Raw genomic sequence first — 12,790 nt, 5'->3', positions numbered from 1 at the left:
TGCTGTTTTAACCTCTCTGATAATTCCCAATTAATTCATACGAAAGTGCGTGAGTTACAAGAAGTTGTGTCCAATCTGAAATATGACGTGTTGCCCCACTGGTGGTCAGCCCTTTGGAGCTGGCTACCGGGGGGATGGTTAAGTACTATTGTACAGCTCTGCATTGGTTTGATTGTATGCCTCGTCGTCGGATCTTGTTTTATTCAATGTATCTCTAATATTGCCTGTAACGTGTGTAAGAAACCCCTTGACTTTCCCTTACACCGCAACCAAGTTCTCATGTTGCACAAGTAGCTCGGCCAGCTTGGCCAAACGGCGGAGGAGGTAAGCATCCCTCTAAATTACCCCCAGCGATTCGGCCTCCTTCCTAAAACATAAAAAAGGAGGAGATGTAGGGATGAGCCGCTGACCCAGCAGCACCGTAGGCAGAGCTCTGGCATGCCGGCCCAACCACGGCCTTCTGGTCGCACCCGCTCCCCTGCCCCCACCCCCTGATGAGTCACAGGTCATGAACTACCTGGCTCACAACCACCGGGTGTCCCAGACAAAGGGACAATAGGGCTTCTGCCCCCAGGTGCGGATTAGGCCCAGACGCGGACACCCCTTCCCGCACGTAGCAGCCAGATGAGATCATACATCACATGATGAGCTCCCGGTCTCCCGCTCTCCCGCTCTCCCGGTCACCTACCGATCCACCCCTTTGCACGCCCCCACTAGAACCCTAATAAAAGGTGCGAGGAACTAGCACGCGGCAGAGTTGCCAGGATCACGGACCCCCGCGCTCCCGCTGCTGGCTCTCTCCACCAGATGATATCTCCGCGTCTCGTCTCGTTCTTACGCTGACTTCGCGGGCACGACTACACTTGTGTTTGCTCAGGAATCGTCTTTAACCCGGGTTGGGGAGAAAAGATCTCTAGTTTAGTGATTTTTGAAAAAAACAGGTTGAAACACAATGGGCTGAACTTGTTTTCGGGAAGAGAGCTGTGAGAAGTTCTTCCCCAAAACATCTTAAAGACATTATATTTGTGCAGTGTGGAATCCACCAGAGGCTAAACCAAAGGCCTTTAAGACTTTGAGCTAGGCAGAGAGGTTGTGGATTCCCTCCCCATTATAAATATTCATAAATATGTAAATCATAGAACAAAAAAAAAACCCAAGAAGGGAATAACCAACACTTACAGAATGTGTGAGGTGTCTTTAAATGCTATCTGATTGTCTGGGTCCAGTAGTTAAGAGGACAATAAAACAATGGGGCACTGTGTCCATATTACAAAATTTCACCCAAGTTTCGACAAACCACCCTGGGCTGCAGTTACATATTCCCCCTATGAGAGCCAGCGTGGTGTAGTGGTTAAGTGCAGGTGGATTCTGATCTGGAGAACTGGGTTTCATTCCCCACTTCTGCATCTGAGTGGCGGAGGCTTATCTGGTGAACCAGATGCGTTTCCGCACTCCTACATTCCTGCTGGGTGACCTTGGGCTAGTCACAGTTCTCTCTCAGGACTCTCCCAGCCCCACCAACCTCACAAGGCGTCTATTGTGGAGAGAGGAAGGGAAAGGAGCTTGTAGGCCACCTTGAGTCTCCTTACAGGAGAGGAGACGTCTGAGGGGGGATATGATTGAAGTCTACAAAATTATTCATGGGGTAGAAAATGTTGACAGAGAAATTTTTCTCTCTTTCTCACAATACTAGAACCAGGGGGCATCCATTGAAAATGCTGGGGGGAAGAATTAGGACTAATAAAAGGAAACACTTCTTCACACAACGTGTGATTGGTGTTTGGAATATGCTGCCACAGGAGGTGGTGATGGCCACTAACCTGGATAGCTTGAAAAGGGGCTTGGACAGATTGATGGAGGAGAAGTCGATCTCTGGCTACCAATCTTGATCCTCCTTGATCTCAGATTGCAAATGCCTTAGCAGACCAGGTGCTCAGGAGCAGCAGCAGCCGCAGAAGGCCATTGCTTTCACATCCTGCATGTGAGCTCCGAAAAGCACCTGGTGGGCCACTGCGAGTAGCAGAGAGCTGGACTGGATGGACTCTGGTCTGATCCAGCAGGCTAGTTCTTATGTTCTTAAAAGTGGGTTATAAATCCACACTCTTCTTCTCCTTTAGGATTTAATGGGCAGTCACCTTTGAGTATCTTCCCATGACAGATGGCCCAAAATATTACAGCTTCATTCTTCGACATACCTGTTCCCTGCTGGGCACCCACGTTTCACAAATCTTCTCCGACAGGCATCCGTAAGCGTGATCTTGGAGAGGGAAACTGCGTCTGGGGTCTAATCCGGAGAAGGTGTTGCTGAGGAACAGTCCTTCCTGCTGCTCGAAGAGAACGTCCAAGAGATCGGAGCTGCTGGGCTCCATTGCTGAAGATACCAAGAAGCCAGGTTAGGGCACACATAGAGTAGAAGGAGGAGGAGGAGGGGTTTGGATTGATACCCCACCTTTCTGTCCTGTAAGGAGACTCAAGGTGGCTGACAAGCTCCTTCCTCTTCCTCTCCCCACAACAAACACCCTGTGAGGTAGGTGGGGCTGAGAGAGCTCCGAGAAGCTGTGACTAGCCCAAGGTCACCCAGCTGGCGTGTGGGGGAGTGTACAGGCTAATCTGAATTCCCCAGATAAGCCTCCACAACTCAAGCTGCTGGGCAGAGAGCTGGGGAATCCAAATCCCGTTCCCTTCCCAGGATCAGAGTGCACCTGCTCTTAGCCACTGTTCTTTGCCACTATGCCACTGCAGAACTGTGACTAGCCCAAGGTCACCCAGCAGGAATCTAGGAGCACAGAAACACATCTGGTTCACCAGATAAGCCTCTGCCACTCAGGTGGAGGGAGAGGGGAGCTCAAACTCCGGGTTCTCTCCAGGATTAGAATCCACCCTGCTCTTAACCACTACACTCATGCGCCTCAGACCTTTGCTGAGGAACAAGTCTCTTTAGGATCTAGATCTCCCCAGGAAGCCCAGAGGTGCTCAGAGGGCCAATTATAACCCATCAGCCGTCAGGCATGGCTGCTAATCATCGGCCATGCTGGTAGGGGCTGATGGGAATTGTAGTTCCTGAACCTCTGGAGAGCCGCAGGTTCCCTACCCCTGTAATCTAGACATAAGGCAATGGTTGAGTTGTACAGTTGGTTCACACCTTGGATTTTCTCAGAGGCCTACTTCAGGCATTTGGTGAACAAGCCAGGGAAGGATTGCTAACCTCTAAGTGAAAAGCTAGATTTAAGTCCATGACCACCTTAAGATTTGGGGGGGTACGAGTGTTCGAGAGTCAGTTGACTTTATCCAGCGATGGGATCCAAAAATTTTAGGAGCAGGTTCCCATGGTGGTGGGATTCAAACTGTGGCGTAGCGCCAATGGGGCTGGGCTGGGCACAACGGGGGCGTGGCCGGGCATTCCAGGGCGGGGCATTCCTGGGCGGGGCTGTGGCAAGGACGCAGCCGCTGCGCCGGTCCTTGGGCAGGAAATGAATGCACGCAGGCATAGGCTGCCGCGGTGCACCGCCTGCTAGACTGCTTCAAGTTCTGCGCGCTACTGCTGAGAGGAGGGGCGTAACTGAGGCAAAAATCACGTGGCCAAATCACCCATTAGTCACCCCCTCTCGGCACACACAAAAAATTAGTAACCTACTCTCGGGAACCTGTGAGAACCTGCTGGATCCCACCTCTGACTTTATCTAATGCACGGTATGACAAGGGAACAACTTATACCCTGAATATCTTGCTCGTCTCTAAGGTGCTAATGGCCTCGAATCCAGCTCTTCTGCTGCTGACCCTCTGAACCAACCATCAGGTAAGATCTTCCAGAACTGGTTTCCTGACAAGAAGAGTTGGATTTATATCCCACCCTTTCTCTCCTGCAAGGAGAGTCAAACGGGTTTACAATCTCCTTTCCCTTCCCCACCCCACAGCAAACACCCTGTGAGGTAGGTGGGGCTGAGAGAGCTCCGAAGAACCGTGACTAGTCCAAGGTCACCCAGCTGGCATGTGTTGGAGTGCACAAACTAATCTAGTTTACCGGATAAGCCCAGAGGTGGGATCCAACCAGTTCTCACTGCTTCTCTAGAAGTGGTTACTAATTTTTTTCTGAGTGCCGAGAAGGGGTTACTAAAGCAACCTCCCTGCCCAATAGGGACTGGAGGTGCGTGTGTGTGGCGGCGCCACTGTTTGAATCTCACCACCATCAGAACCTGTTATTAAAATTTTTGGATCCCACCACTGGATAAGCCTCCACAGCTCAAGCGGCAGAGCGGGGAATCAGACCCGGTTCTCCAGATTAGAGTGCACCTGCCCTTAGCCACTATGTAACACACACTGTGCTAGACTTGTCTGTATCACGGTTTCTCTCCAGGGATGTTCATGGGACGTATATCTCCCACGTCAGCCCCTGCCAAGCATGGTCAGCTTGGCGGGGCTGGATGGGATTTCTTGTGAGGTCCATGAACATCTGAGAGAGCTTCGTGAGGTTGCAGACTCCCTGGCTAGAGCCATAGGTAAGTCAACTAGTGGGTGGTCTCTCCAGATGTTATGGATTACAGTTCCCATCATCCCATACCAGCATAATGCTGGCAGGGGATGATGGGAACTGTAGTCCATAACATCTGGAGGGCCGCGAGTTTGACACCTGTGGGCTAGAGGGTTCTTTCTCCTTAGAAAATGGCAGCTTTTGAGGGTGGGTGTCCTAGCATTGAAACCCACTGAGATCCCTCCCCTAAACAAACCCCACCCTTTCCAAGAACCATCCCCCAAAATCTCCAGGAATCTCCCAGCCTGGAGTTGGCAACCTGGATGTTCATGATCTCCCCCCCCCCCCCCGACCTTTCGCGACAAACCAAGTGTCTGACCTTACATCCAACTCAAAGCTATGGTTTGCCCCAGCAGTTTGTAATCTTGTTTAGGGGAGGGCACTGAGATGGGGTGATCCAAAAGGCACAACTTTCAAATACGGCATCTCCCTACAAACTTGGTACTTTCCTGTGTGTACATCTCTCTCTCTCTCTCTCTCTCTCTCTCTCTCTCTCTCTCTCTCTCTGTGAAATGCTGTCTAGTTGCTTCTGACTTGTGGAGACCTTATTATTATTATTATTATTATTATTATTATTATTTATTAGGTTTATAAACCGCCCTTCCCCGAAGGGCTCAGGGCGGTGTACAGTATAAAAGAGCACAATCAAATTAAAACGATATAAATACAAGTTAAGATGGCTCTAATAATAAAAATTATTATGAATTAATGTCCTCCAAAACGTCCTATTGTTAGCCTTGCTTAGGTCTTGCAAACTGAGCGCTGAGGCTTCCTTGATGGAGTCCATCCATTTCATATTGGGTCTTTTCCTGCTGCCTTCAACTTTTCATAGAATCATAGAGTTGGAGGAGACCCCAAGGGCCATCAAGTCCAACCCATTGCAATGCAGGAACACACAACCAAAGCACTCCTGACTGATGGCCATCCAGCCTCTCTTTAAAAACCTCCACAGAAGGAGACTCCACCACACTCCAAGGTAGCGCATTCCACAGCTGAACAGCCCTTACCCTCAGGAGGTTTTTCCTGATGTTGAGGTGGAATCTCTTTTCCTGCACCTTGAACCCATCACTCCTGGTCCTGGTCTCTGGAGCAGCAGAAAACAAGCTTGCTCCCTCACCAACATGACATCCCTTCAAATATCTAAACAGAGCTATCATTTCACCTCTTCTCTTCACCAAACTAAACATACCCAGCTCCCTAAGTCTCTCTTCATAGGGCTTGGATTCCAGACTTTTGACCATTTTGGTTGCCCTCCTCTGGACCCATTCCAGCTTGTCAATATCCTTCTTGAATTGCGGTGCCCAGAACTGTACGCAATATTCCAGGTGAGGTCCAACCAATGCAGAATAGAGAGGGACAATTGCATCCCTCCATCTAGACACTATACTCCTATGGATACAGCCCAGAATCGCATTGGCTTTCTGGGCCGCCGCATCACACTGCTGACTTTCCTAGCACTATTGTCATTTCCAGTGACTGAGGTCTTCTTATAACGTGACCAAAGTACGATAGCCTCAGTTTAGTCACTTTAGCTTCTAGGGACAGTTCGGGCTTGATTTGATCTAGATCCCACTTATTTGTTGTTTTGGGCAGTCCACGGTATCCATAACTCCCTTCCATCACCACATAGGGTAAAAGATCATAAACCCTGTGCAACTGGATTTGCCTGCTATCCTAGTGCACGTCCATGTACTACTTTGCACTAGATGACTATACCACGTCTGGGTATGTGACATTTGCAGTCTAGCTCTTGCGCACAACTGCCTGCAGGCTGCATTAGACCTACATAAAGTTATCCCCTCAAGTCACGATCGATTTATGGTGACCCGTAAGAAGCCTGTGTAACCCCCATGCCCAGAATGGGTTGAACCAGTAAGGGGATGGAGACTCAGAGCTGCAGAAAGGTTTCAGAGCTCTTTGGAGAAGACAAGGCTACCAGACTGGGACCTTGATTTCTATAAGCCCTTAACACCTTGTTAAGGTAATTGCAATATTATTGGGAACTACTGGGAAGGTAGTTGTTTGTTTTTGCTATGTTGTAAATGTTGGAGTTTATTGTTTCAGGGTTTCTTTTTGTGGTTGTAATAGGTGAGAGTTCTCCTGGAAACCTTCATCATGTTGCATCCTGTTCATCAAGCCCTTGGAGTCTTCAGGAGCCAACCCACTTGCAAAGAAGAATTGGACTTGGCAGTATCAGTAGACTGTAACTAGAAGGACTTGAAATGCAACCTGAACAGGACCTTGAATTGTAATGTTAAATGTTGATGTTTAATGTTATTTGTAAAGGGAAGTAAACTGTTTTGTTTAAATTTGGTTCTTTGCAACTCCTTCCAAGTACTGCCCCACAGAACCCACAAGCTGAGGTTACACCTGCAAGGCAAGCTACAGGCAGAAGTTGCTTGCTGTTGCCTTATGTTAACCATGTGTGGGCAAAATTCATAGATCGCTCCACGCTCTCCTGTGATGCACTTCAAAATAAACCCATGATTTGCACCCATAGAATTCTGCCTCCACCTAGCTGAGCCCCCTTTCCTGTGGGGTGCACCCTGCAGGAATTCACACCTCAGATTTATTTTATTTTATTACATTTATATCCCGCCATTCCCAACCACGGTTGGGCTCAGGGGTGGCTTGCAAAGATTTGAAACATAGCAGTACAATAGAATGCAGTAACTTAATATTACCGAAACCTTTAAAAAGACACCGCAAGATACTGGCTGTTGCGGGTTTTCCAGGATGTGTGGCTGTGGTGCGGTGAAAACCACAGGACCACAGCAGCACAGCCCGGAAAACCCACAACAGCGAGTCGATTCTGGCTGTGAACGCCTCCGTCAGCAGAATGGCACAAGATATTGAGTTCACTCTGGCTGCAGCTGTGCGTAATATGGATTTCTAGCTGACCGGACAGGACTCCGATTCGGCAAGCCTCTCTTACCTTTCTCCCAGGTCACTCCAAACCCCTGAAATGGAAAAGGGCTTCCTCTTACTGAGCCTCGGCGTTGAACTTCACCTGCATCGTAGGAGGAAACATCGGGTGCTTCCGTACAGGATCTTAATATCCTGGTATGTCCAGCCAAGACCAACCCCCAAGCCTCCGACCAATTAAAAGGGCCGGAAGGCAGGTAAACACTTACCTGCTCAGGTGAAGCCAGACTGCACAAGGAGAATTCTAGCCAGTCTGTTTCCCTTTCCTTTCCCAACAAATATTTTTAGTGCATGTTCACTGGGGGGGATAAATACCTTTAAATCCGTCGGATCTTATTTCCGAATGAATAGGCCAAGGAGCGAACTGCAGGAAACCTGGTTTCCTATTGTTTTTTCCCCATCTGTATGCAAGAGAGGCTGCCGGAGCAGGGAGGCATATGTATGAGAAAAGGGGGTGAGTGGGAACGTGCCCTCTGTTTCGATTTAGGGTGTGTACATGCATCAGAAGTCAAGCACAATGCCGGCGGCGATGTCTCGAAATGACAGCCATAGGTTTCTGCTGCCGGCTGTGAACTGCCGAGTTACAGAATTGCAATAATGCAATGAAGTTGCACAACAGTGGGTCGTGGGGACACACAAACACACACACGCGCACACTCGTAAACGTAGAGTTAGAAGGGACCTGAAGGATTACCTAGTCCAACCCCTGCACAATGTTGGAAATTCAGAACTACCTCCCACCACACACAGCCTCCCGTTGACCTCTGCTCTATGCCCAGAGGTACTGTCACAAATATTACACCCATGCGTACTCCAACTCACTAGGGGAGTATCATTTTAACATTATCTTACTATCACAAATATACAAAAAATGTTTAGTAAGTACACCGTCAGGTATGGCTATAAAACCTCTAGATTAGGTTTTTTTATTTCGGCAGTCCTTTGTCAAGCCAATCTGAAATGTACAAATACAAGTGTCAATATATAAAAGTCTATCTAATCCTTTCATTTTCATATAATTAAACAAAAACCCAAAGAACCCTCCCAATGCACTTACAATTGTTGTACAAAGTATTCTTTTTCTTACTCCTCTAGGAATACTTCGTACAACAATTGTAAGTGCAATTGGAGTGAGTTGGAGTACGCATGGGTGTAATATTTGTGACAGTACCTGTTGTACACCTGCCTTGATTACTATGCCCAGAGGTAGGCAAAAAACCTTCAGGATTCTGGCCAATTGTCCCAGAGAAATACTCCTTTCTGCCCCCCTTCCGCACTTGCAGAATAATGCACGTTCAATCCACTTTCACAATTGTTTGAAAGTGGATTTTGCTAATTCCAGCTGCAACGTGCATTGAAAGTGGATTGAAAGTACATTATCCTGTGTACAGCAGGGAGCAGCAGTGGCGTAGTGGCTAAGAGCAGGTGCATTCTGATCTGGAGGAACCGGGTTTGATTCCCAGCTCCGCCGCTTGAGTTGTGGAGGCTTATCTGGGGAATTCAGGTTAGCCTGTGCACTCCCACACATGCCAGCTGGGTGACCTTGGGCTAGTCACAGCTTTTCGGAGCTCTCTCAGCCCCACCTACCTCACAGGGTGTTTGTTGTGAGGGAGGAAGGGCAAGGAGATTGTCAGCCCCTTTGAGTCTCCTACAGGAGAGAAAGGGGGGATATAAATCCAAACTCTTCTTCAAACTCTTCTGTGTGTGTGGAAGGGGCCTCTGACCCCAAAGTGGTGATTGGCAGTACACTGGGCATATAAGAAAGGGCGAAGAGAACCAAACACTGGCTCACTCCTTGCTGCTGTCCCTCTCACAGACTTTTCCAAGTTCACAAAATCACCCTTACTGCCTGGTGGCCATCTAGCCTCTGCTTAAAAACCTTCCAAAGAATGAGAGAACACCGCCTCCCGAGGAGGACCCACTCGATCAGGCCGTTCTTCCCAATTTCTGGCAGAAAACTCTGGCACAACTTCTGTTCAAAAGTCTATTGTTTTTATTCTTTAGTCTGCGTGGCATACTGGCTAGCACAGAATAATAGAAATGCAGAATCATGGACTTGGAAGGAGCCACAGAGGCCATCTATTCCTGTTGGAACAATTCTTCAAACAAATGATTGGTGTAAAGGAAGCTACACTTTTTTATTTGCAAACAGAAAGTTTGATGATGAGCTGATCTATTAGGTAAAAGGAGAAAATAATAAATCCCTTCTGTCTGACCACGCAGACCTCGACAAGGCCTATATTTCCTGCCACTAGTCTCTGTAAAACGGAAATTATTATGGTTTCTTCTGCAGGTTTGTTCAGGAAGATCAATAAGGAAAAAGGCGTTTTGGTGGCAGCAGCGACAGGGGGAATTATTCACTTTAACAAATGTTTGAATCAAGGCTCTCTGATGGGAAATTAATTTTTGCTATTAAGCCCAGGAGGAGGAGTTTGGATTTATACCCTCCTTTCTCTCCTGTAAGAAGACTCAAAGGGGCTTACAAGCTCCTTTCCCTTCCCTCACCCCCACAACAAACACCCTGTGAGGTAGGTGGGGCTGAGAGAACTCCAAGAACTGTGGCTAGCCCAAGGTCACCCAGCAGGAATGTAGGAGTGCACAAACAAATCTGGTTCACCAGATAAGCCTCTGCCGCTCGTGTTGAGGAGTGGGGAATCAAACTCAGTTCTCCAGATTAGAATCCACTTGCTCTTAACCACTATACCACACTGGGAGACACTCTCTGCTCATGCTCAGAAACACTCTGCTTTGGAAATAATTCTAGACTGGGGCCTCGAGGGTGGCATACCGCCTCGTCTTGGATGCTTTGAGACTGAAGCTTGTATACTGGAGATTGTGTTGAGGAAAAGCACTCTGCACAGGCTCAAACACTCATTCTTTTTTTTTTTAAATCATAGATTCCAAGGCTGAGTTTAAACCCAGGCTGAACTCCATCTGCTTCCTGATCTTCTCCAGCGTAGGACATTTCCCTTTTAAATAGTTCTGAGCCTGGCAGCAGGACATTGATCCTTAGAAAGGTGGGGCCAGGCCAGGTCCGCCTTCCCTCTGACACTCTTCTGCAACTTCTTCCACTCTAGAAATCACCTGAGACAGAAAATAAACAATGGTCTTGCAGTGCCTTAAGAGGATTTCATTCCAGAAGAAGGTTTTGTGGCCTAGCTGTACAGCTTCTTGGTAGAAATGCAGGATATTTCCAAATCTCATATTGAGCTGTTCATTTTTTTCCCTGACCCTACTAACAAACGTAAGTTTCTCTTGGGGAGCCTTAATTTGAACGTGCACTACAATGGACTACTCTCCCATTAGGAAGCGTATGGATCATTCCGCACATGCAGAATAATGCACTTTCAAACTGCTTTCAGTGCTCTTTGACGCTGTGCGGAATAGCAAAATCCACTTGCAAATGTAACCCCCATGCCCAGAATGGGTTGGCCCAGAATGGGTTGACCCAGTAAGGGGTGGAGACTCGGAGCAGCAGAGAGGCTGAAAGAGCTCTTTTGCAGAAGAACAAGGCTACCAGACTCGGACCTTGATTTCTATAAGCCCTTAACACCTTGTTAAGGTAATTTCAATATTGTTGGGAACTACTGGGAAGGTAGTTGTTGTTTTGCTGTGTTGTAAAATGTTGGTGTTTAGTGTTTCAGGGTTTCTTTTGTGGTTGTAATGGGTGAGAGTTCTCCTGGAGACCTTCATCATGTTGCAACCTGTTCATCAAGCCCTTGGAGTCTTCAGGAGCCAGCCAACTTGCAAAGAAGATTTGGACTTGGCAATATCAGTAGACTGTAAATAGAAGGACTTGAAATGCAACCTGAACAGGACCTTGAATTGTAACATTAAATGTTGATGTTTTAAAAGTGTTAATTGTAAAGAAAAGTAAACCATTTTGTTGTTTAAACCAGGTTCTTTGCAACTCATTCCAGGTTCTGCCCCACAGAACCCACAGAAGGAGGTTACACAAACAGTTGTGAAAATGATTTGAAAACGCATTATTTTGCGTGTGTGGAAGGGGCCTATCTCTCCAGCTCTGAATGCCCTCCTCCTAGTTAACAAGTCTGCAGCAATAAAATGTTGTGAGTCTTTAAGGTGTTACAAAATGCCCGTTTGTTGTTCTTGCAACAGGCTGTGAAGAGGATCCGTATGCACATCAGAACCGACCCTGCAAAGTTGCCCTTTTCTACAGGTGCAGACAGCTTTATTTAGGAGAGCATTTGATGAATTTCATTTATTATTTATTGGTCACCCTCAACCAGATGTCAAACTGTCAGCATGCGTGCTTCATAACAGTTGTTTTATTTACATTGTAATGTAAGCTGCCTTGAATTCTGAAAAGCGGAAAGGCAACAAGTAAATGTTTCAAATAAGTAAATCGAAAATAGAACCACACCTCTGTTGTATGGATATGCATTGTAAATGCAGGAGATCCTCCGGCCCAGAGAGATTGGTTAACACAGATACCCACCTTGAGGATTTTTTTTTTAAAATCATTTAATTAAGTTTGATACCCCACCCTTTTCCGACTACTGCCAGCTTACACACCTTGTAATTAAAACAATTCAACGTATACGATTGTAACAAAATAGCTTAGAACATTAATTAGTTGCAAAAAACACACGATAAAAACAATAAGATGGTGACTGATCAGGTATCCAAAACTCCCAATATAGCCTGAGATCCCTCATCCCACCCAATGTCCCATTATGCACTAATGATTAACTACCCGGCCTCAGGGACAATCGATTAGCCTCAACCAGATCAGGGCTTTTTTAACCAAAAATGCGGTGCCGAAAAAGCACCGCTTCTGATGAGGATGATGTTATCCATTCAGTCGTTCTCGACCCTTGGCGACCCGATATGTAAGCTCTTTCCGCATTTTTCGATTAAGTACTGCTTCCTTCAGCTGTGTGATGCTCATGCCTGTATCAGCTTTTATGGTATCTAGCCATCGTATTCTTTGGCGACTAGGTCTTCTCCCGCCATTGACAAGTCCGAGCATCATAGATTTTTCTAGCAAATTTGATCGCACCACATGACCGAGATATGTAAGTCTGAGCCTGGTTATTTTCCCTTCTAGTGATGTGTCTGGTTTTATGCGGCTCAAGACTTCTGCATTTGTTCACCCTAGCTGTCCATGGTATGCGCAGTAGTTTTCGCCAACACTACAACACCCGCTTCTGGTTGAGGCTAATCAATTGTCCCTGGAGCCAGATAGTTAATCATTAGGTGCATATCTGATCAGTCCAATCTTGATCCTCCTTGATCTCAGATTGCAAATGCCTTAGCAGACCAGGTGCTCAGGAGCAGCAGCAGCAGAAGGCCATTGCTTTCACCTCCTGCATG

General features: G+C 47.2%; 1 protein-coding gene across 1 annotated transcript in view; it reads right to left on the bottom strand.

The window, feature by feature from the left end:
• Window positions 1-7,580, bottom strand: part of CREB3L4 (cAMP responsive element binding protein 3 like 4) — a 31,178-nt gene extending 23,598 nt beyond the window's left edge. Inside the window, exons 1-2 of the mRNA XM_048509886.1 lie at window positions 7,464-7,580; window positions 2,196-2,371 (exon numbers count right to left, since the gene is read on the bottom strand). Coding sequence (XP_048365843.1) covers window positions 2,196-2,369 — 174 coding nt within the window. The 5' untranslated portion in view covers window positions 2,370-2,371; window positions 7,464-7,580. The remainder of the gene's footprint in view (window positions 1-2,195; window positions 2,372-7,463) is intronic.
• Between the last annotated feature and the right edge of the window lie 5,210 nt (window positions 7,581-12,790).

The sequence above is a fragment of the Sphaerodactylus townsendi genome, linkage group LG01 (genome assembly GCF_021028975.2).
Source record: "Sphaerodactylus townsendi isolate TG3544 linkage group LG01, MPM_Stown_v2.3, whole genome shotgun sequence".
Lineage (NCBI taxonomy): Eukaryota > Metazoa > Chordata > Lepidosauria > Squamata > Sphaerodactylidae > Sphaerodactylus > Sphaerodactylus townsendi.
This window is presented reverse-complemented; position numbering and strand designations above follow the sequence as displayed.